At 58.1% G+C, this 19,726-nt stretch overlaps 6 protein-coding genes across 6 annotated transcripts; 4 read left to right on the top strand and 2 right to left on the bottom strand.

The window, feature by feature from the left end:
- Positions 1-951: 951 nt before the first annotated feature.
- Positions 952-3,075, top strand: BXZ73DRAFT_56444 (uncharacterized protein; the record flags this gene model as incomplete). The annotated part of the gene is made up of 3 exons (XM_048021480.1): positions 952-2,038; positions 2,121-2,311; positions 2,368-3,075. The coding sequence occupies 3 exons, from the start codon at positions 952-954 to the stop codon at positions 3,073-3,075; spliced, it is 1,986 nt and encodes a 661-aa protein (XP_047871745.1).
- Positions 3,076-3,213: 138 nt separating this feature from the next.
- On the top strand, positions 3,214-4,346 carry BXZ73DRAFT_107574 (uncharacterized protein; the record flags this gene model as incomplete). Its single annotated transcript, XM_048016952.1, has 7 exons — positions 3,214-3,370; positions 3,592-3,716; positions 3,774-3,839; positions 3,913-3,962; positions 4,021-4,128; positions 4,196-4,229; positions 4,293-4,346. 7 exons carry the CDS (start codon positions 3,214-3,216, stop codon positions 4,344-4,346), a joined length of 594 nt encoding a protein of 197 aa, XP_047871744.1.
- Positions 4,347-4,816: 470 nt separating this feature from the next.
- On the bottom strand, positions 4,817-7,187 carry BXZ73DRAFT_107573 (uncharacterized protein; the record flags this gene model as incomplete). Its single annotated transcript, XM_048016951.1, has 4 exons — positions 4,817-5,503; positions 5,560-5,753; positions 5,815-6,994; positions 7,047-7,187. 4 exons carry the CDS (start codon positions 7,185-7,187, stop codon positions 4,817-4,819), a joined length of 2,202 nt encoding a protein of 733 aa, XP_047871743.1.
- A 2,044-nt stretch (positions 7,188-9,231) lies between these two features.
- Positions 9,232-15,022, top strand: BXZ73DRAFT_107572 (uncharacterized protein; the record flags this gene model as incomplete). The annotated part of the gene is made up of 9 exons (XM_048016950.1): positions 9,232-9,372; positions 9,425-10,607; positions 10,668-10,852; positions 11,199-11,357; positions 11,414-12,575; positions 12,636-12,829; positions 12,886-13,206; positions 14,640-14,931; positions 14,982-15,022. 9 exons carry the CDS (start codon positions 9,232-9,234, stop codon positions 15,020-15,022), a joined length of 3,678 nt encoding a protein of 1,225 aa, XP_047871742.1.
- Positions 15,023-15,835: 813 nt separating this feature from the next.
- Positions 15,836-16,306, top strand: BXZ73DRAFT_26205 (uncharacterized protein; the record flags this gene model as incomplete). The annotated part of the gene is made up of 2 exons (XM_048017730.1): positions 15,836-15,992; positions 16,029-16,306. Coding segments are annotated over 2 exons (435 nt in total), but the record flags the coding sequence as incomplete, so codon positions are not given.
- A 477-nt stretch (positions 16,307-16,783) lies between these two features.
- BXZ73DRAFT_82429 (uncharacterized protein) lies at positions 16,784-19,696 on the bottom strand (the record flags this gene model as incomplete). Its single annotated transcript, XM_048023709.1, is given in 5 exon segments — positions 16,784-17,218; positions 17,275-17,465; positions 17,527-18,206; positions 18,226-18,719; positions 18,776-19,696. The coding sequence occupies 5 exon segments, from the start codon at positions 19,694-19,696 to the stop codon at positions 16,784-16,786; spliced, it is 2,721 nt and encodes a 906-aa protein (XP_047871740.1).
- Positions 19,697-19,726: the final 30 nt, after the last annotated feature.

Genomic DNA, 19,726 nt, shown 5'->3' with positions numbered 1-19,726 from the left:
TGATACGCCGCGTCGCTGCCAGGGCTACTACTACGCGGATCGAGGCGTCTCCTGGCTAACCGGGACCCAAGTCGCCTTCAGAAGTTCAGAATCATGGTGGACGCCCGCTGGCAAATGGAGAGCGTACCTTCGCAGGTGCTCGCACACCCAGACGTGTCTCTGATGCCGATGTAGCCAGAATACCGGAGGTAGTAGCATCTGCGTTGGCATGGTGTGAGCTTATGCAGGTGTGTTCACATCAGCGCGCGGAGAGCGCCATTGCGCAGCCGTAGCGGAGAGAGAGAGAGAGAGAGAGAGCTAGCGCTCGAGAGGGCAGCACACCGGCGCTTCTTCAGGTTGTCTCTCACCGCGACCTCTGCGCCCCTACCAACCTTGAGGCTCCCTCGCCATTTTCAACACACAGAGACACTGCGCGATCCCATCGCTATATAAGCCCCCCGGATTTCAGACGTCGTACAGTAAGTTCCACTCGCTACTGCCATGCTCGACACCGTAACCGACGCTCCTCAGCCTCCTCCTCCCACTGCCACTGAGCAACCCGCCACTCCTCCGCAAAACCCACCCCTTGATTTACAAGCAACGCCTCCGAAGCCAGGAGTAGATTCCTACGGCCTAGGTGTCTACATCCCAGGCGACATCACAGGCGGCTTACGCAGACACATAATAGCAGCACAAACAGCGATCGGCCCTGACGCCATGAAGGAGATACCGATCAAAGAATTCTTCGAGCTGCACGCTCCTGGGGAGGACATCCGACAGGATATCAGTGTGAAGTTCTACTCTCCACAGTCAATCTCCGACTCAATGCTGGAGCGGGCAATCAGCTACGAGATCGTGAGTGTTCCACCACGTCTTATCCATGCTTTGCTCGGCGATGCTTAAACACTTAAATAGGCGAAGATTGCTGAAAGCGTCCTCAAGGATGTAACCAATAATCTTCCGATGTTGCTGATGGACACCTCGGCGTCATACCTGGAAGATGGCGGTGGCGGCAGCTTGCATCAGAGCACACGCCCTGACCTCTCCATCTACTTCGACACCAACCGCACCCGTAACGAACTTCGTCTGTTTGATGGACAGAAACCGAAGCTAGCTAAGGCGCAAAACGACCCACAGACACAGAATCACGCCGATACAGCGGCAAGATTCATCAGCAAAACGTCATACGCCGACATCGTTGTTGTTCTGGAAGTGAAGAAATCACAGGACGGCGCAGCGTTCACTGTGCTCCAAGCTAACAAAGATCCTTCCGATCGGATCACACGAGATAACACTGAATTGGGGCGTAAAGCTCTAGCCCAAATCACCGAGTACTGCTCCGCAATTCTAGGACGACAGCATCGCACCCATCTGTTCGCGGCGTACGTCTGCCACAACCAGGCGCGGCTTCTCTTCGTCGATCGCGAAGGTTGCCACATCTCTAAACAGCTCACGTACGTCGGACACGCAAATCAAACACTGCATTGCTTCTTCTGGCGGCTCGCGCACATGAATCATCAGCAACTCGGTTTCGATTCGTCGGTGACTCTGGCCGACGGTGAAGAGAAGAAGCTGTTCAAGCACGCACAGGGCATGAAGACGGCCGATCCGCAACGGGCTCTGATTCTCCGCGCTCTGTGTCGTGATCCGAAGACCGAGACCTACGAATCAGTCTCCACGCAGTGGCCACTCCAGCGCATGACGGTCGGAAGCGAGACGTATGTGGTTGGGCGTCCGATCATCCAGACCTCTGCGCTCCACGGACCCGCACCGCGACTCTTCCACGCCTTCCATGTCGAGCAGGACGGCTCGATCAAGGGTTACACTATCAAGGACTATTGGCGACCCGACCACGAGGAGATCGAGCTCGAGCACAAGGTCTACGATCGGCTGAAAGAGGCGAAGGTCACCAACATCCCCACTTGCGTTTATGGCGGCGACGTCGAAGTCAACGGCAAGGTCCAGCGCACGAAGGATGAGGGACTTGTTCACTACCGAATCGTCCTCGAGGGTTTACTCCAGCCTCTTTTGGAATTTGAGAACTTCCACGAGCTTTCGGGTTCATGTTGAACGCTATGACTGGTGCGTTCGCCGTTGATGACCCGCTTTGTCGAATGTCTCATCTCATGTTCACTTTGCAGCCATGAACAGGCTGGTGCGGCAAGCCAAAACACTCCATCGTCAGATCGGCACGAATAGCATCCTCATCCTCTCCGAGTTTGACGACGCCACCCAGCAGATCACGCGAACGGCGCTCCTCGGTGACTGGGAGCTGTCGAAGACCAAAACCCTGATGGACAATGCGACGGGCCCTCGGCAACGTGCGGTAGTGGTAGGTGTCACACATTTGTACGACAACTGCTGTCGTGCTCACATCCGCCCTCTTAGGGACCCTGGTACTTCCGGTCGAGCCTTTCACTGCAGTTCCCTTTACTCCGCCCATATCGACTAAGCGATGAAGTCGAGGCGTTCGTACACGTCTTCCAGTATCTCGTCCTACGATTCCACGTGACGCAATACACTGCCGATGAAAAGGAATCGTATAAGCGGCTGCAAGACATCGTTAAAATGGTCTACGCTGATTTCAAAATCGGCAAGAACAATCTCAGTTACACGGGTGGGGACGAGAAGTTCATAAGAATGGGCTACCCGAAACCCTGGCTCGACCCTATGAACAACCAGACCCTGTACGATATCCTCCTGAGCATCGCCACAGTATCAAGTAAACACTATTCGACGATTGATGGCCGTGAATACAACAATCGTTATGGCCGCGGCGGCGCGCCCCCCAACCAACCCGTTGCCACCCCCGACGACGTCGCGCTCCTTAACGAAGACGGGCCGCTCAGCACTCACAAGGGCCTCAAGGAGATCTTCGGGAAATATGCGGACCACGAGAACTGGCGCAAGTCGGAGAAGGTGCAGCCTGACGGGAAAACCGTGACGGTGTCAGACGACGCGAAGGGTCCCGACTTCTTCCGGGCGGCGGGGATCATCCCGATGGACGAGAACGGTTTCGTGATAGACCCTAAGCGGCCCGCTGGGGCTGAATCTGGTGGCTCCGAACCGGCGAACAAGAAGCAGAGGACGGCCTAAGGGAGATGGCCTGGCGTTGTAAAGACAGTGATCGTTGTACTTGTACGCTTCGTGGAGATAAAGAGAATGTGAACTTGTTGACCAGTCGACTGTGTGCGACCCGGCGCGGCGGTGACCGTTGCAATTTGGGCGCTTCCGATGTTTGTGCCGCATACGCGCCCCGTCTTCGCACAGGCTTCCTCTTCCTCCTCCATCATCCCGCCAACGGCCCAGGGTGTCGACCGCCCCTTCTTCAAGGACGGCTCCCTCGACATCAGGGGCCCCGACGACGTCAACCCGGAGCTGATCAAGTACAGTGCGTCTTCTCCTCCGTTCCATCTCCTCGCTCCTCGTCCCCATCGTCGCCCATGCACTGATAGCGCACCCGCTCGCGATAAACTGGGCCCAGCACGGGATTTGTGGCCGCGGCGTGCTTCTCGACATGGTCAAGCCCTACACCGACAAGCTTAGCAAGCTCCAGTCCAGCTATTTACTACGCACCCGATCCCGCTCGCGGACCTGCTCGCGTGTGCGCAGGTGGCACAGGGCACGTCCTGCCGCCACGGGACGTCCTCCTCATCCGCGCGGGCTTCATGCCGCCCTACAAGGGACGGAGCGTCGCGGGACAAGCCCGACTCGATGTAGGACCGACCCGAGAACTTGTGAGTCCTCCGGCGTGCCCCGCGAGAGCTGGCGGGGAGGATGCTGATCCGATGCAGGCAGCGCGGGCATCGAGCAGGGAGCAACCACTTCGCGGTGGTCGCGTCGGACATGCAGAGCTCGAGGTGCGTCTCCTGTGTGCAGCCTCTCGGCTCTGTCTGTCTGTGTGGGATGCGGTCGCTGACGACGACGGCGCAGCATTGGCCGGCCCCCAAAGGCGTCCCGCACCTGCACCAGACGCTCCTCGGGTACGTCCGCCCGTCCGAGTGCGCGCGCGCTATGTGTGCTCACGCGACTCCACTGCAGCCGGGGAATGCCCATCGGAGAGTTCTTCGACCTCGAGGCGCTCTCGACGCACTGTGCCGAGACCAGCCGCTACTCGTTCTGCTTTTCGTCGTGGCCGCTCAACTTCGCGTGCGTTTTTCTGGCTTCGACTCTGTCTCGCCGCTTGTGGTGCTGATGGGGCCTTGCTCACTTTCAGCCTCGGAGGCATCGGGAGGTCCCCAAACGCCGCTGTGAGTAAGTACATTGCGGTCTTCTGTTACATGCGAGTGCTGATATTGGGGGTCGGCTTACAGGCGTACTTTGGAGAGGGAGAGAGTGGTAGAACGTCGAACAATGGGGTGCTTTGAGCAAAATGTAATATCATCGAGGACAAACATCGCGTTTCACGCACACACGAGTCGCGACGACGCATTCGCTTGCTTTGCCGGAAGCCCACACGTGGGGCGGGGGCCGGGACCAAATCGACGGGAGGCTTGTGCAGACTCTGCGCGGGCTGCGCGCGGGATCGCTCGCCCATACTTATGGCGTACCTGCAGCGCCTGGCGGAGTCTTCATCCGGCGTCTGCGCAGCAAGGAAGTGTGTGATTGCTTATATGAGAGCGAGCTCTCTGGTATAACGCATCCAAGGGTCCACTTCCACAGGAAGCGCGACCCAGAGCGTGCGGTCACGATATCCGCACGCGCACGCGCCGCCATCGCCAGGCTCACACATGTTTCACCGGTCAGCTAGCATGGTCGATTCGAATCCACTTCATCTCGAAAAAGCGTATAAGTACAACGAAGATCGCCTCCAATCGCCGTCAACGTGCAGACTCAGCTACATCTTATGCTTTTTCCTCGCCGGTTCGGAGCCACTGCTGTCGGACCTGGCGAGGGGCCCATAGATCACCAAACCGTTCTCGTCCAATGGAACGATCCCTGCCGCCCAGAAGAAGTCGTCATCCTTGTATGTCGCGTCTTTCTCGTCCCAATGCTGGATGTCCGCATAGTGCTGGAAGATCTCCTTGAGGGCCTTGTGAGTGCTGAGCGGCCCGTCTTCGTTAAGAAGCTCTTCCTCTTCCTCTTCCTCTTCCTCGAAGTCGTCTGGAGCGGCAACGGGTTGGTCGGAGGGCCCGCCGCCGCCGCCATAACGATTGTTGCATGCACGGCCATTAATCGTCGAATAGTGTTTACTGGATATTTTGGCGATCCTCATGAGGATATCGTACATGGTCTCGTTGTTCATAGGGTCGAGCCAGGGTTGTTGGTGGGCCATTCTTATGAACTTCTGGTCCCCACCCCTGTAAAGATTGTCCTGGCCGATGTGGAAATCAGCGTAGACCATATTGACGATGGCTTGGAGCCGCGTATACGATTCCTTTTGACTGGCAGTGTATTCCGTCACGTGGAATCGCAGGACGAGATACTGAAAGACGTGTACGAACGCCTCGACTTCATCGCTCAGTCGATACGGACGGTATATGGGATACTTCAACGACAAGCTCGACCGGAAGTACCAGGGCCCCTAAGAGGTCGGATGTGAGCGCGACAGCAGTTGTCGTACAAATATGTGACACCTACCACTACCGCACGTTGCCGAGGGCCCGTCGCGTTGTCCATCTGCGTTTTGGTCTTCGACAGCTCCCAGTCACCGAGGAGCGCCGTTCGCGTGATCTGCTGGGTGGCGTCGTCAAACTCGGAGAGGATGAGGATGCTATTCGTGCCGATCTGACGATGGAGTGTTTTGGCTTTGCCACACCACGCCTGCTCGTGTGCTACAAAGTGAAACATGAGGCGCGTCGGTCGACAAGCGGCGTCATCAGCGGTGGGACGCACCGGTCATGGCGTTTAACATGAACCCCGAAAGTTCGCGGAAGTTCTCGAACTCTAAAAGAGGTTCGAGCATATTCTCAAGGACGATACGGTAGTGAACGAGGCTTCCATTCTCCGTGCGCTGCACCTCGCTATCGACCACGACATCGCCGCCATAAACGCAGGTGGGGATGTTGGCGACCTGAGCCTCCTTCAGCCTATCGTACACCTTGTGCTCGAGCACCATCTTCTCGTGGTCGAGTCGCCAGTAGTCCTTGAAAGTGTAAGCCCTGATCGAGCCGTCCTGCTCGATGCGGAAAGCGTGGAACACCCGCGGCGCGGGTCCGTAGAGCGCACAGGTCTGGATGATAGGACGCCCAACCACATACGTCTCGCTTCCGACCGTCATGCGCTGGAGTGGCCACTGCGTGTAGACTGATTCGTGGGTCTCGGTCTTCGGATCACGACACAGAGCGCGGAGCAGAAGAGCCCGTTGCGGATCGGCCGTCTTCATGCCCCGTGCGTGCGCGAGCAGCCTCTTCTCGTCTTCACGGTCGGCCAGAATCACCGACGGATCGAAACCGAGTTGCTGACGATCCATGCGCGCGAGCCGCCAGAAGAAGCGATGCAATGTCTGATCTTCGCGTGTGCCGTATACGAACTGTTCCGAGACGTAGCAGCGCTCGCGATCGACAAAGAGCAGCCGGGCCTTGTCGCGGCGGATGTACACCGCGTACAGATGGGTGCGGTGCTGTCGTCCTAGAATCGCAGAGCAGTACTCGGTGATTTGCTCTAGAGATTGACACCCTTTCTCGCTGTAACGGCGTGCCACCCCGCCAGTGTGACTTTGGAACCGGAAGGCTGCGTGGTCGTGGGATGTCTTCACTTGTATAGGGACGACGATGTCTGCGTACGACGTTGCACCGATGAATTCTTTCATGGTCTCGGCGCGAGTCGGAGTCTGTGAGCTGTCGCCGAGTTCGTCGCAGGCATCGGACTCGTCGGGTGGGTTCGCGGCCAGTAGTTCGTGAGTGCGCTCAGTGTTGAAGTAGATGGAGAGGTCAGGGTGGGTGCGCTGGTGCCCACCGGCGCCGAGGCTGTCGTCTTCCAGGAACCTCGTCGAGGTATCTAGGAGCAGCATGCGAGGCTTAGCCGAACAGCGAGTCCTCGCCTCGGCCAGGAAGACTGAGCGAGCTATTTTCGCCTGTGCTAGTACACATCAGCGAAGCAGAGATGTGACATGGGTGAACACTCACGATCTCGACGTTGACACGTCGCCGAGACTTCATATTGCGGATCGAGCCTTCGCTTGGATGGTAGAGGTCCGTAATATCCATCGGAAGATCCTCTCCAGGCATGAGTCTTCGCAAGAACGTCTCGGCCGGGATCTCCTCCATGGTGAATTGCATTTTTTGCATCTATATTACGGTACGCGGATCCTCAGTCACGGTGTGTTACATGGCAGTAGCAAGCGGGACTCACTGTGCGATGCCTTCAACCGGAAGGTGCTTACGCAGAGATTGATTCGTGTAGATTTTGTATGTGCTGATAGTGCTGAGTGAGGCTGAAGGTGAATATTCGAATGTTGGCAGGGAGTCGGGACGCAAAGGTCGTGGTGAGAAGTACCCACCAGAAGCGCCGGTGGCATGTGCCGCGTTCAGGCGTGACTCCCTTGTCTTCCTTCCTCCCATTTCCTCCGACCTCTCCTCCTTGTCCTCGCTCGAACCCGAGCAAGAAAGAAGACGAACATGGTCCAACTGCCTCCTTCCTCTCATCCCCTGCTGGACTGCACCTGCACCAGGAGTCCGTCTTCCACATCTCCAGGATGGCCCCGCTCCCCTATCCCCTTACCCACTACCTCAACGTCTCGCCCCTGCACCCGTATATGCGCCGTACAAGAATATAGGTCATTTTTGGACATTTCTGGATGACTATGGGCGTTAGGGAATGCATTCATGACGCTTTCGGTGAGTTTTCCACCCATCTCAGACTCTATCTATGCGAATTCCCCGATCCACCGTCCACTTCCCTTTCCCTTGAGCCAAGGGAAAATGATAGAGGCTTGTTCTGTCTTTGTTTTCAGGCCTTTGAGCGTACCCCCCTCTGAATTCTCGCATAGTGCCAGTCTGGAACAGCCCGGGCAACACTCCCCGGCAAACCGCCAGGCGCATTGCTGTTCTCTTACATACCACCCCGCCGTCGTTCGCGAATGCGCAGATGAATGAGGCCGCTCGCCTTCGCGCTCACAAGTTTGGCGTCCGTCACGGTGGGCCCCTCTTGGCCTCCGAGTCCAGCTGTGTCCGGAGAGGCGATCAACCCCGTCGCGGTCCTTGTGGCTCTGGCAACGCTGACGATGGATCTGTGCCTTCTGCCGCTCTCGCCGCTTGCTTACCCCTGCCTCCACCGCAGACAGCGTTGCGTGCATCCATGATTGCCCACCCACGTCACTGCCCTTCAATGCTTGAACACCCAACATCCACCTACTGCGCAAGAAGACGGCGGCACAACTCAACACGACCCGCGCCGGAGGACGACGGAAACCACTACCCCAGTCCTAAGCCCGACGTGCCGCTGCCGCCTGCGCACGCGGCAGACGAATATGCGAATATCGACTCGCGACGGGGATGGCCACAGGTGCGCGGACGGGTCGAGCCTGGGGATCATGCTCAACGCCGCCGCCTCCAGGATCCGCGCCGCTCCGTGATTCTGTGTCACCAGAGGTGTCTCCGAGTTCGGTGTTCAAACTCCAACCCCCACCCAAGGTTGCAACCTCCGCCCCGCACGGGAATCTGTCCATCTGCCCGAGGAACGTACGTGCAATGTGCCACCCCGCTCTCCTTACCGGGTGTGGTTCCAGAGCGGCCGTATGGCCCTGCCCTGCGCGAACGAGGACAACGACGGGCGGAGGCTTTCGCCCCCACGACTGAGTCGGGCTCCAGATTGCGTACGACAGTTCTTATACTTGCCCATTCCATATATATACTATTCACACCCATTTTCGTTTCTTCATGAACACGTGGGCAGAAGAGGCGGAGAGGTTGAGCCGGACATGCAGGACGCGGAGAGACTGCACACCTAATCGATGTTATCGGCGCGCAGGCTCATAAAAAGCAGTCTGGGCAGGTGGGGTGGAGTGTGACGCATTACTGCACACCACTGGATGGCGTATGCACTTCCCGGGCCTATGGCGATGGGCGTCTGCAGGTTACAGGACGCACGCCGGCGCTTCTTGAGGTTGTTTCTCACCACGATATCTGCTCGGCCTTCAGGCCTTGAGGCTCCCTCGTCACTCTCAACACATCCAAAAATTGCGCGACTTCATCTATATACAATCTACTTCGGATTTTAGACGTCGTACGGTGAGTCCCGCTTGCTACTGCCATGTAACACACCGTGACTCAGGATCCTACCATGGTATAGATGCAAAAAATACAATTCGCCATGAAGGAGATCTCCGCGGAAACGTTCTTGCGAAGATCCATGCCTGGAGAGGAGCTTCCAACGGACATCACGGACCTCTATTATCCAAGCGAAGGCTTGATCTACAATGTGAAATCTCAGCGACGTGTCAACGTCGAGATCGTGAGTGTTCGCCCACGTCGCGTGTTTGCTTTGCTGATGCGTGCTCACACAGGCAAAAATCGCTCGCTCTGTCTTCTTGGCCGAGGCGAGGACTCGCTGTTCAGCTAAACCTCGCATGCTGCTCCTAGATACCTCGACGAGGTTCCTGGAAGCCGACAGCCTCGGCGCCGGTGGGCACCAGCGCACCCGGCACCCTGACCTCTCCATCTACTTCAACACTGAGCGCACTCACGAACTACTGGCCGCGAACCCACCCGACGAGTCCGATGCCTGCGACGAACTCGGCGACAGCTCACAGACTCCGACTCGCGCCGAGACCATGAAAGAATTCATCGGTGCAACGTCGTACGCAGACATCGTCGTTCCTATACAAGTGAAGACATCCCACGACCACGCAGCCTTCCGGTTCCAAAGTCACACTGGCGGGGTGGCACGCCGTTACAGCGAGAAAGGGTGTCAATCTCTAGAGCAAATCACCGAGTACTGCTCTGCGATTCTAGGACGACAGCACCTCACCCATCTGTACGCGGTGTACATCTGCCGCGACAAGGCCCGGCTGCTCTTTGTCGATCGCGAGCGCTGCTACATCTCGGAACAATTCGTGTACGGCACACGCGAAGATCAGACCATGCATCGCTTCTTCTGGCGACTCGCGCGCATGGATCGTCAGCAACTCGGTTTCGATCCGTCCGTTGCTCTGGCCGACGGTGAAGACGAGAAGAGGCTGCTCGCGCACGCACAGGGCATGAAGACGGCCGATCCGCAACGGGCTCTTCTTCTCCGGGCTCTGTGTCGTGATCCGAAGACCGAGACCCACGAATCAGTCTCCTCGCAGTGGCCACTCCAGCGCATGACGGTCGGAACGAAGACGTATGTGGTTGGGCGTCCTATCATCCAGACTGGTGCGTTGTACGGACCCGCGCCGCGAGTGTTCCACGGCTTCCATGTCGAGCAGGACGGTTCGATCAAGGGTTACACTATCAAGGACTATTGGCGACCCGACCACGAGGAGATCGAGCTCGAGCACAAGGTCTACGATCGGCTGAAAGAGAAGAATGTCCCCTACATCCCCAGCTGCGTTTATGGCGGAGACGTCGAAGTCGACGGTGAGGCCCAGCGCACGGAGAATGGGAGCCTCGTTCACTACCGTATCGTCCTCGAGAATATGCTCGAGCCTCTGCTGGAGTTCAAGGATTTCCTCGAGCTGTCAGAGTTCATGTTGAACGCCATGACAGGTGCGTTCTGCCGTTGATCTCGTCGCTTCTGGAACGATGTGGCTCGTGTTCTATTTGTAGCACACGAGGAGGCGTGGTCGAACGCACCAACACTCCATCGTCAAATCAGTACGACCAGCATCGTCATTCTCTCCGAGTTTGAGGATGGGAAGACCAAGCGAACCGCGTTACTCAGTGATTGGGAGCTGTCGAGGACCAAGACGCAGATGGACACTGCGACAGGCCCTCGGCAACACGGGGCGGTAGTAAGTGTCGCACATCCGTACGAAGTCCTCTGTGACGCTCAAATATAACCTCTTAGGGACCAGGCTGGTACTTCCGGTCGAGCCTGTCGCTGCAGTATCATAATAACGCTTCTAACAGAAAGTAACAAGTGAAATTAGCCCAGCGGTCTACGCTGGGCCGATATTTATGCGTGAACTTCCGAGAGGTGCCCTGGTTCGACTCCGAGGGCAGGAATCTTTTCAGACGCCTGCGGCGTGCGCCAATGAAGGATGATCACGGGATTTCTAATAGTACGTACACTGCTACGTGCGTCAGCCTCCTCCTCCCACTGCTAGTACTGAGCAACCTGCTACTCCTCCGTCGCAGTCAGACAACATGAAGGAGATAGACATCAAAAGGTTCTTTGAGAAATACGTCCCCGAGATGGAACCGCCACCGGAGGTCTTGGATGGATTCTACTATTCAAACAAGCTTGGCTCGACCACTGACGATACAAAACCGGAGTGGCATATCAACTCCGAGATCGTGAGTGTTCAACCATGTCGTGGTTCTGCCCTTCTGATGTGTAAGCACTCGCATAGGCGAAAATGGCTAAATCTGTCTTCGAGATCGAAGGAAAAATTTGTCGCTATTCGGAGAATCCTACCATGGTGCTGCTGGACACCTCGAAGTCATCCCTGGTAGACGACAGCGGCGCCGGTGTGCATCAGCACACCTGCCCTGACCTTTCAATTTACTTTAACAGCGAGCGCACTGGTGACATGCTGCGTGCTAAACCTCACAAGAAGCCAACCAAGACCACTCGTGCGGAGAAATTCGCTGGTATAACGTCGTACGCCGACATCGTCGTCCCTCTAGAAGTGAAGACGTCGCAGGACAAAGCAGCTTTCTGGTTCGAGGGTCGCAAAGCTCGTTCTTCCGAGGAGGTGGCACGAAGTGACAGCGACAATGGACGTCAGCCTCTAGCCCAGATCACCGAGTACTGCTCCGCGATCTTGGGACGACAGCATCGCACCCATCTGTTCGCGGTATACGTCTTCCGCAACCAGGCCCGACTACTCTTTGTCGATCGCGAAGGCTGCCACATCTCGGAAGCGTTCGTATATGGCACACGCGACGAGTGGACGCTGCATCGATTCTTTTGGCAGCTTGCGAGCATGGATCGTCAGCAACTCGGTTTCGATCCTTCGGTGACTCTGGCCAACCCTGGAGATAAGAAGCAGCTGCTCGCGCACGCACGGGGCATGAATATGGCCGATCCGCAACGGGATCTGCTTCTCCACGCTCTGTGTCGTGATCGGGAGAACACCGACAAATCGGTGTCCACCCAGTGGCCGCTTCAGCGCATGACGGTCGGAACGGACACGTATTTGGTTGGGCGTCCGATCATCCGGACCTCTTCGCTGTACGGACCCGCGCCGCGAGTCTTTCATGCTTTCCGCATCGAGAAGGACAGCTCGATCAAGGGCTACTACACTATCAAGGACTATTGGCGACCCGACATCAACGAGATCGAGCTCGAGCACAAGGTGTACGGTCGGCTGAAAGAGAAGAATGTCCCCTACATCCCCAACTGTGTTTATGGCGGCGACGTCGCGGTCGACGGCGAGGTCCAGCGCACGACGAATGAGCACCATGTTGCTTGCGTCCACTACCGCATCGTCCTCGAGAAGATGTTCCAATCTCTTTTAGACTTCAAGAACTTCTACGAGCTGCCGGGCTTCATGCTGACCGCTATGGCCGGTGCGTTCTGCCGTCAATGACGTCGCTTCTAGAACGATTCGTCTCATATTCTATTCGTAGCACACGAGCAGGCGTGGTGCAGCGAAGTAGAAACACTCCATCGTCAAATCAGCACGAACAGCATCGTCATCCTCTCCGAGTTTGACGACGCCACCCAGCAGATCACGCGAACCGCGTTCCTCAGTGACTGGGAGCTGTCGAAAACTAAAACCCAAATCAAAAATGCGAAAGCCCCTCGGCAACGTGGGGTGGTGGTAGGTGTCGTACATTTGTATGACGTTTGCTGTCGCGCTCACATCTGACCTCTTAGGGACCCTGGTACTTCCGGTCGAGTCTGTCGTTGAAGTATCCCTTATCCCGCCCGTATCGACTGAGCGATGAAGTCGAGGCGTTCGTACACGTCTTCGAGTATCTCGTCCTGCGATTCCACATGACGCAATACACCCAGAAGGAAGGGTTTTACGAGGTGCTGAAAACCGCCGCTGACGGTACCTACGCCGCCTGCGCCCCCGGCAGTGACGGTCTTTACACGGGCGGGATCGAGAAGTTCAAAAACATGAAGCTCCCAGAATCCTGGCTCAAACCCAGAGGCAACAAAACCCTATCCGATATCCTCAATGAGATCGCCACAGTAACCAGTCGACACTATTCGAAGATTGACGACGATATGTACTGGGAACTGTTATGGCCTGCTCCGCCTGTCTGGTTACGAGCTTCGGCGCGCACCCGCTACGGACGCCCAGCATACGATCGTCCGCCACTGGTTACCTTGCATCACTTATATTCTCGCGCCCGCTTCACTGTATCGCTACGCGATTGCCTCCTGGCTCCTCCCCGTCGCCTCTCCTTCCCGTCTCCCCGCTACCGCGAGCCTCTCCGAGGTCAAGCGCGTCCTCTAATCCATCCCGCCTTTCCGCTCGTCTCCGACTCGCCCGACCTCCGCGCTCCCGCGCTCCGCGACCGTAACACAATCGCGTGTCCCTACTCGGAGGGCAATCCGAGCACCCTGCACCGCGCTGTCCCTCGCGCTGGTGAGCCGACCATCCCGAACCCTCTCCCGCATTTCGCGCTCTGCTCCGGCGCCTGAGCATCAAGAGCGAAAACGCCCCGCGACCCACGACCCACGACCTCGAAGCCTCGCCGCGAGCCGTTGCTCTGCCCCGAGTGCCGAAGACCAGCCTGTGCGGACCCGCCCGCATTCGACCGCGCCCCGAGCCTGAACCCGAACTCCCTCGATCCGCCCCGACTCCACTCCCGATCCGCGTTCCGACCTGCGCGCTTCGGATCCCGCTGCCTCGTCCCCACTCCCCGTGACCCTCCCCGTGAGGCTGCTCGCGCGATCCCGCACCCGACCGACGACCGACCGACCGACCGACCGAACCGAACCGACCGAACCCGAGCCCGCCGGACTGCTGTTGCAGAAGCCCGCGATCCCGAGGACGATGACGACCCATGCCGCCCACCGCTCGCGCGACGCTGCATGATCGCTCGCGCTCGTCGCCGCGCGCCCGCCTCCTCCGCTGAACCCGACGCCGTCGTCGATGACGCGCGCGCTGCTGCACTTGTCCCCGCGTCGCCCTTAGTATGGGGGTGTCTCGCGCAGTGTACGCCTGCCGCTCTCGACCCGTTGCCTGCTCCGAACCCTCGTGCGCCCCGATGTTTTTGTATTCTCTCTATCCTGCGCGCTCTTCGATATTCTGACCGACCGTACGTTTGTTACCGTACCTTACCGCACCTTCTCCGCCTTCGTGTACCGCGCCTCGCTCGTGGGGGTGTGTTATGGCCTGCTCCGCCTGTCTGGTTACGAGCTTCGGCGCGCACCCGCTACGGACGCCCAGCATACGATCGTCCGCCACTGGTTACCTTGCATCACTTATATTCTCGCGCCCGCTTCACTGTATCGCTACGCGATTGCCTCCTGGCTCCTCCCCGTCGCCTCTCCTTCCCGTCTCCCCGCTACCGCGAGCCTCTCCGAGGTCAAGCGCGTCCTCTAATCCATCCCGCCTTTCCGCTCGTCTCCGACTCGCCCGACCTCCGCGCTCCCGCGCTCCGCGACCGTAACAGGAACTTTACGGCAGCAACCCTGCTAAGGAGGCTTCTGGCGACGTGTCCTCGGACCAACCTTCCGTCGCCCCCGCCGACGGAGTCGCGGAGGCGACAATCGGCTTGCGTCGAGACCCCCTAGAGGACGGGCCGCTCAGCTCCCACCAAGAGCTCATGGCGATCTTCAAGGACTATGCGGACATCAAGCGGTGGGGCGGGGAGAACGCGAAACCCACCGAGTACCGCGACTTTTTCCGGGCGGCGAACATCGCCGTTCCCGGGTTCGACCAGAACGGTGGCGTGATCGACCCCGGTAAGCGGCCCGCCGGGGCCGAATCTGTGCAGGCTAACAAGCCTAAGCAGAGGACGACGTGAGGGAGACGGTCTGGCCGCTGGCGTTGTAAAGATCGTGATCATTGTACTTCTACGCTTCGTGGAGAGAAAGAGAATGTGAACATGTTGACCAGCCTTGAACATGTGAAATTTGAACCGTACACTGCGGGCCGCGGTCGCGTGTGTTGCACTTTGGGCGCTTCCGACGTCGGTGCATGCCGCCGGGCCGTTGACCTTCCTCCTCCTCCTCCATCATTCTGCCTACGGCCAGGGCGTAAGTAGATGCTCGTGCCTTGGGCTCGACGTCGCCTACCCACCGCACTGGCTTCCTTTTTGCATGAACACTGTCCCACGGGGGTCGGATCTTCAGATGCTTCGCCTCCGCGTCGTCTCCGAGCCGCGTCGCCGCGCGGTTGATGGCGTCGGGCGACGTCCGTATATGATGGAGGAGAGCTCAACTGCTCCACCGAGCTTCCACGTCCCACTCTTCGACTCGCACGACGCTCTCAGCATGAAGACCCGCGACGCGCTCCTCGCGCAGCTCGTCGCCCGGGCGGTGGTGCGTGCCACAACTTTGGCCGACTCCCCAGCGGTGCTCGACGCGTGACCTGGGTACGCTACGGACAACGTCGTCACGCAGCGGAATGCGCTCACGGCAGACCTCGTCCTCGCGGGTACGGCGTGCAATGTGATACATCGCGGCGCTCAAGTTGGAGGTCACGTATGAGAACGGTGAGTCTGTTTCTACATTCTATCTGGGTTCCCTTGGGGCGCGAGACAGCCGTGCTCGTCGCGACGTCAAAACCGTGCGAGTGCTATGCGTGTCCTCTTCCCCTGTTTCACGACATCTTCTGCTGCTGCACAAGCCTAGTCTTTGCTGACACCTCAGTCTAGACAATTGGATCCACCTCAAAATCACAAAACCCTCGAACGAGCGATACGAATTCCCGGATTCCGTGCTCCCTGGCTCAACGGCAGACGCGAGCACCGACCCGACCACAACCAGCATCCGCTTCAACTGCACGGCGTCGCCCTTCACGCGTTCTCCATATACCTCGCCTGCGGCCTAGTAGACAGGCTCCGAAGTACAAACCTCTGTCGCCTCGCAGCCCCTCATATTCGAGTCTCAGTACATGCACGTAAAGACCGACCTGCCCGCAAACGCGAACCTCTATGAAATCGGGGAGCCTCACACCGACACGTTCCGCCTGCCGATGCACAACTTCACGCGTACGATGCAGTCGCGCGACGCGCAAGGGGTCCCGCAGGAGAACAAGCTTTACGGGAACAACCGGATCCACGTTGAGCACCGCGCGACGAGCACGCACGGGTTTTTCATTGCGAACTCGAACGGGGCACTGAAGTATTGACCATCACGCGACGCCCGCAGGTCCGGCAAGTCGATCTACTATTGAACTGGTGAGTGCCCGTCTTTCCTCCTCCAGGGCGGGATTGTTGAGGGTTTGGATACGCTCCCGGGACGCTCCAATTCCCGAGCAAGGTACGCTCGACACTTCCATCACGCGAAATCGGCGCCTAACCTTTAGATGCGTCCCGCCAGCCGGTCTTTGGCTGCACGACCCCAGAGCACACTTGTCAGCGCCGCGCCGCTCACAATCCACAACAATGTGCTCCACATCGTGAGTGCTCGCGTGGGTGTGCCGAGATTCATGACCGCTGAGTTCGCGCTCCGACACAACACTCAATCCGGCTAGCAGTGGGACGGGATCATGAAGCACTTCGACATCATGAAGCACACCTGCTTCTACCAGGGCGTCGACCACTCCTTCGAGGACGGCTCTATGGCCCAGACGACGTCAACCCGGAGCTGGTCAAGTATCGGCGGAGATGACGGTAGGTTGGTCGGAGGACGCGTCGCCAGGCGGTTTGAGGCCATAACGTTCGAAGTACACACGGTAATCAATCGTCGAATAGTGTTGACTCGTTACTGTGGCGATCTTCTCGAGAATATCGTACAAGGTAGCGTTGTTGACAGGCTTGAGCCAGAGTCGTGGTTGGGTCATGTTGTCGAATTTCCGGGCCCCTCCCATGTAAAGACCGTCATGGAGGTTGTAGGCGGCGTAGACGTCCTCAACGGTGCGTTGTAGGCCCCTATACGAGTTTTGACGATAGGTGTGTTGCGTCACGTGGAATCGTAGGACTAGGTACTCAAAGACGTGTACGAACGCCTCAATTTCATCGCTCAGTCGATACGGGCGGGACAAGGGATACTGCAACGACAGGCTCGATCGGAAGTACCAGGGTCCCTAAGAGGGCGGATGTGAGCGCGACACCAGTCGTCGTACGGATGTGCGACACTTACTACCGTCCCAATCCGAGGTGCTGCAGCGTTCTTCATCTGCGTCTTGGTCCTCGAAAGCTCCCAGTCACTCAGGAACGCCGTTCGCGTGATCTGCTGGGTGGCGTCGTCAAGCTCGGACAGGATGACGATGCTGTTCGTGCCGATCTGGCGATGGAGTGTTTCGGCTTTGCCACACCACGCCTGCTCGTGTGCTACAAAGTGAAATATGAGATGAGTCATTCGACAAGCGACGTCATCAACGGCAGAACGCACCGGTCATGGCGTTCAACACGAACCCCGAAAGCTCGCGGAAGTTCTCGAACTCTAAAAGAGGTTCGAACATCTTCTCGAGGACGATGCGGTAGTGGACGTAAGGAACGAGGCGCCCATTCTTCGTGCGCTGGGTTTGACCGTCGACCACGACGTCGCCGCCATAAACGCAGCTGGGGATGTTGGTGACCTTCGCCTCTTTCAGCCTATCGTAGACCTTGTGCTCGTGCTCCATCTCCTCGTGGTCGGGTCGCCAATAGTCCTTGATAGCGTAACCCTTGATCGAGCCGTCCTGCTCGACATGGAAGCCGTGGAACACTCGTGGCGCGGGCCCGTACAGCGCACAGGTCTGGATGATCGGACACCCAACCACATACGTCTCGCTTCCGACCGTCATGCGCTGGAGTGGCCACTGTGTGGAGACCAATTTGTCGGTGTTCTCCGGATCACGACACAGAGCACGGAGAAGCAGAGCCCGTTGCGGATCGGCCGTCTTCATGCCCCGTGCGTGCGCGAGCAGCCGCCGCTCGTCTTCACCGTCGGCCAGAGTCACCGGCGAGTTGCCGACGATCCATGCGCGCGAGACGCCAGAAGAAGCGATGCAGTGTCTGATCTTCGCGTGTGCCGTACACGAACTGTTCCGAGATGTAGCAGCGTTCGCGATCGACGAAGAGGAGTCGAGCCTTGTTGCGGCAGACGTACGCCGCGTACAAATGGGTGCGGTGCTGTCGTCCGAGAATTGCGGAGCAGTACTCGGTGATCTGGGTTAGAGACTGACACCCGTTCTCGCTGTAACATCGTGCCACCCCGCCAGTGTGACTTTGGAACCGGAAGGCTGCGTGGTCGTGGGATGTCTTCGCTTGCATAGGAACGACGATGTCGGCGTACGACGTTGCACCAGCGAATTCGTTCATGGCTTCGGCACGAGTCGGAGTCTGTGAGCTATCGCCGAGTTGATCGCAGGCCTCTGCATCGTCTTCCGACTCGGACTCGTCGGGTGTCTTCGCAGCCGGCAGCTCCTGAGTGCGCTCGGTGTTGAAGTAGATGGAGAGGTCAGGGCGGGTGCGCTGGTGCCCACCGGGGCCGCGGTTGTCGTCTTCCAGGACCCTCGTCGAGGTGTCCAGCAGCAGCATGCGAGGTGTGGCTGAACAGAGAGTCCTCGCCTCGGCCAAGAAGACAGAGCGAGCGATTTTTGCCTGTGTGAGTGCTCGCGCGTCAGCAAAGCAAACACGCGACGTGGGCGAACACTCACGATCTCGACGTTAACACGTCGCTGAGACTTCGCATTGTAGATCAAGCCTTCGCTTGGATAATAGAGGTCCGTGATATCCGTGATGCACATGTCGCGTACGGTGGGGCAAGCAAAGTGAGACACGAGATCGATCGGAACGCATCGGAGCGTCTGAAGACGAGGAGTGTCCACGATCTGGCCTTGAACATCCGAGCTCCATTTGGTGAGTTCCTTGGAGAGGTTCCGTTGGTCGCCCTGCTCGTCGATGTCGTCGTAGTGGGTTCTGGTTCCCGGAACCAGCCACTCTCGGTTCATCCCTGTATATCCGGGAAACGCGATACCGAGGACGTTGAGGTTGTAAACACCGTTGGCAAGAAGTGCGCACAGAGACTTGAGCTGGGCGACGCTTTTGAGGCGGACAAACAAATCGACGAGTCGGGAGGTGTGCGATGAGAGTGTCTGGGATAAGGCGTTGGGGAGAAAATGGATCTTGAGGCGCAGCGGTGCCGGAGACGAGAGTTCTATCGCGGTGGCCGCAAACGAGATGCGGTTCTCCTCCAGGTCTTGGCACTGCGCGTGTATCCTGGCCTTGTTGAATGTGAATTGGGTACCCGGAGCTGCGGCGGCTTCTGCCCACAGTTGCGGGGTCTTGAGGGCTACCGCGCGCCAGAGGCGGCAGACATGCATGAGGCGCACACTGCGCATGTCGTCCCAGCAGTATGAAAGAACTTCAGAGAGGAGTTCCGTTGGCAAAGCTCGGTGGATCGGGGCGATTGAGTTGTGAAGAGATAGCAGAGACAGTGCGATCTCGCGGTACTCCTTTGCCTTGGCGACAACCCATTTGCGAATGGCAGCGTCCGAGAGTCCTGAGAGTGAAGCACGATCGGCAGCAGGGATGGAGCCCGCGAAGGCGGGAAAGGGAAAGGTGTCCACGGTGGCCATGACTGTGGATATTCGTCTCGTCAACTGAGA

The sequence above is a fragment of the Epithele typhae genome (assembly GCF_022376455.1).
Source record: "Epithele typhae strain CBS 203.58 chromosome Unknown BXZ73scaffold_115, whole genome shotgun sequence".
Lineage (NCBI taxonomy): Eukaryota > Fungi > Basidiomycota > Agaricomycetes > Polyporales > Epitheliaceae > Epithele > Epithele typhae.
The sequence above is the reverse complement of the archived record's forward strand: the minus strand, read 5'-3'. Positions and strand labels throughout refer to the sequence as shown.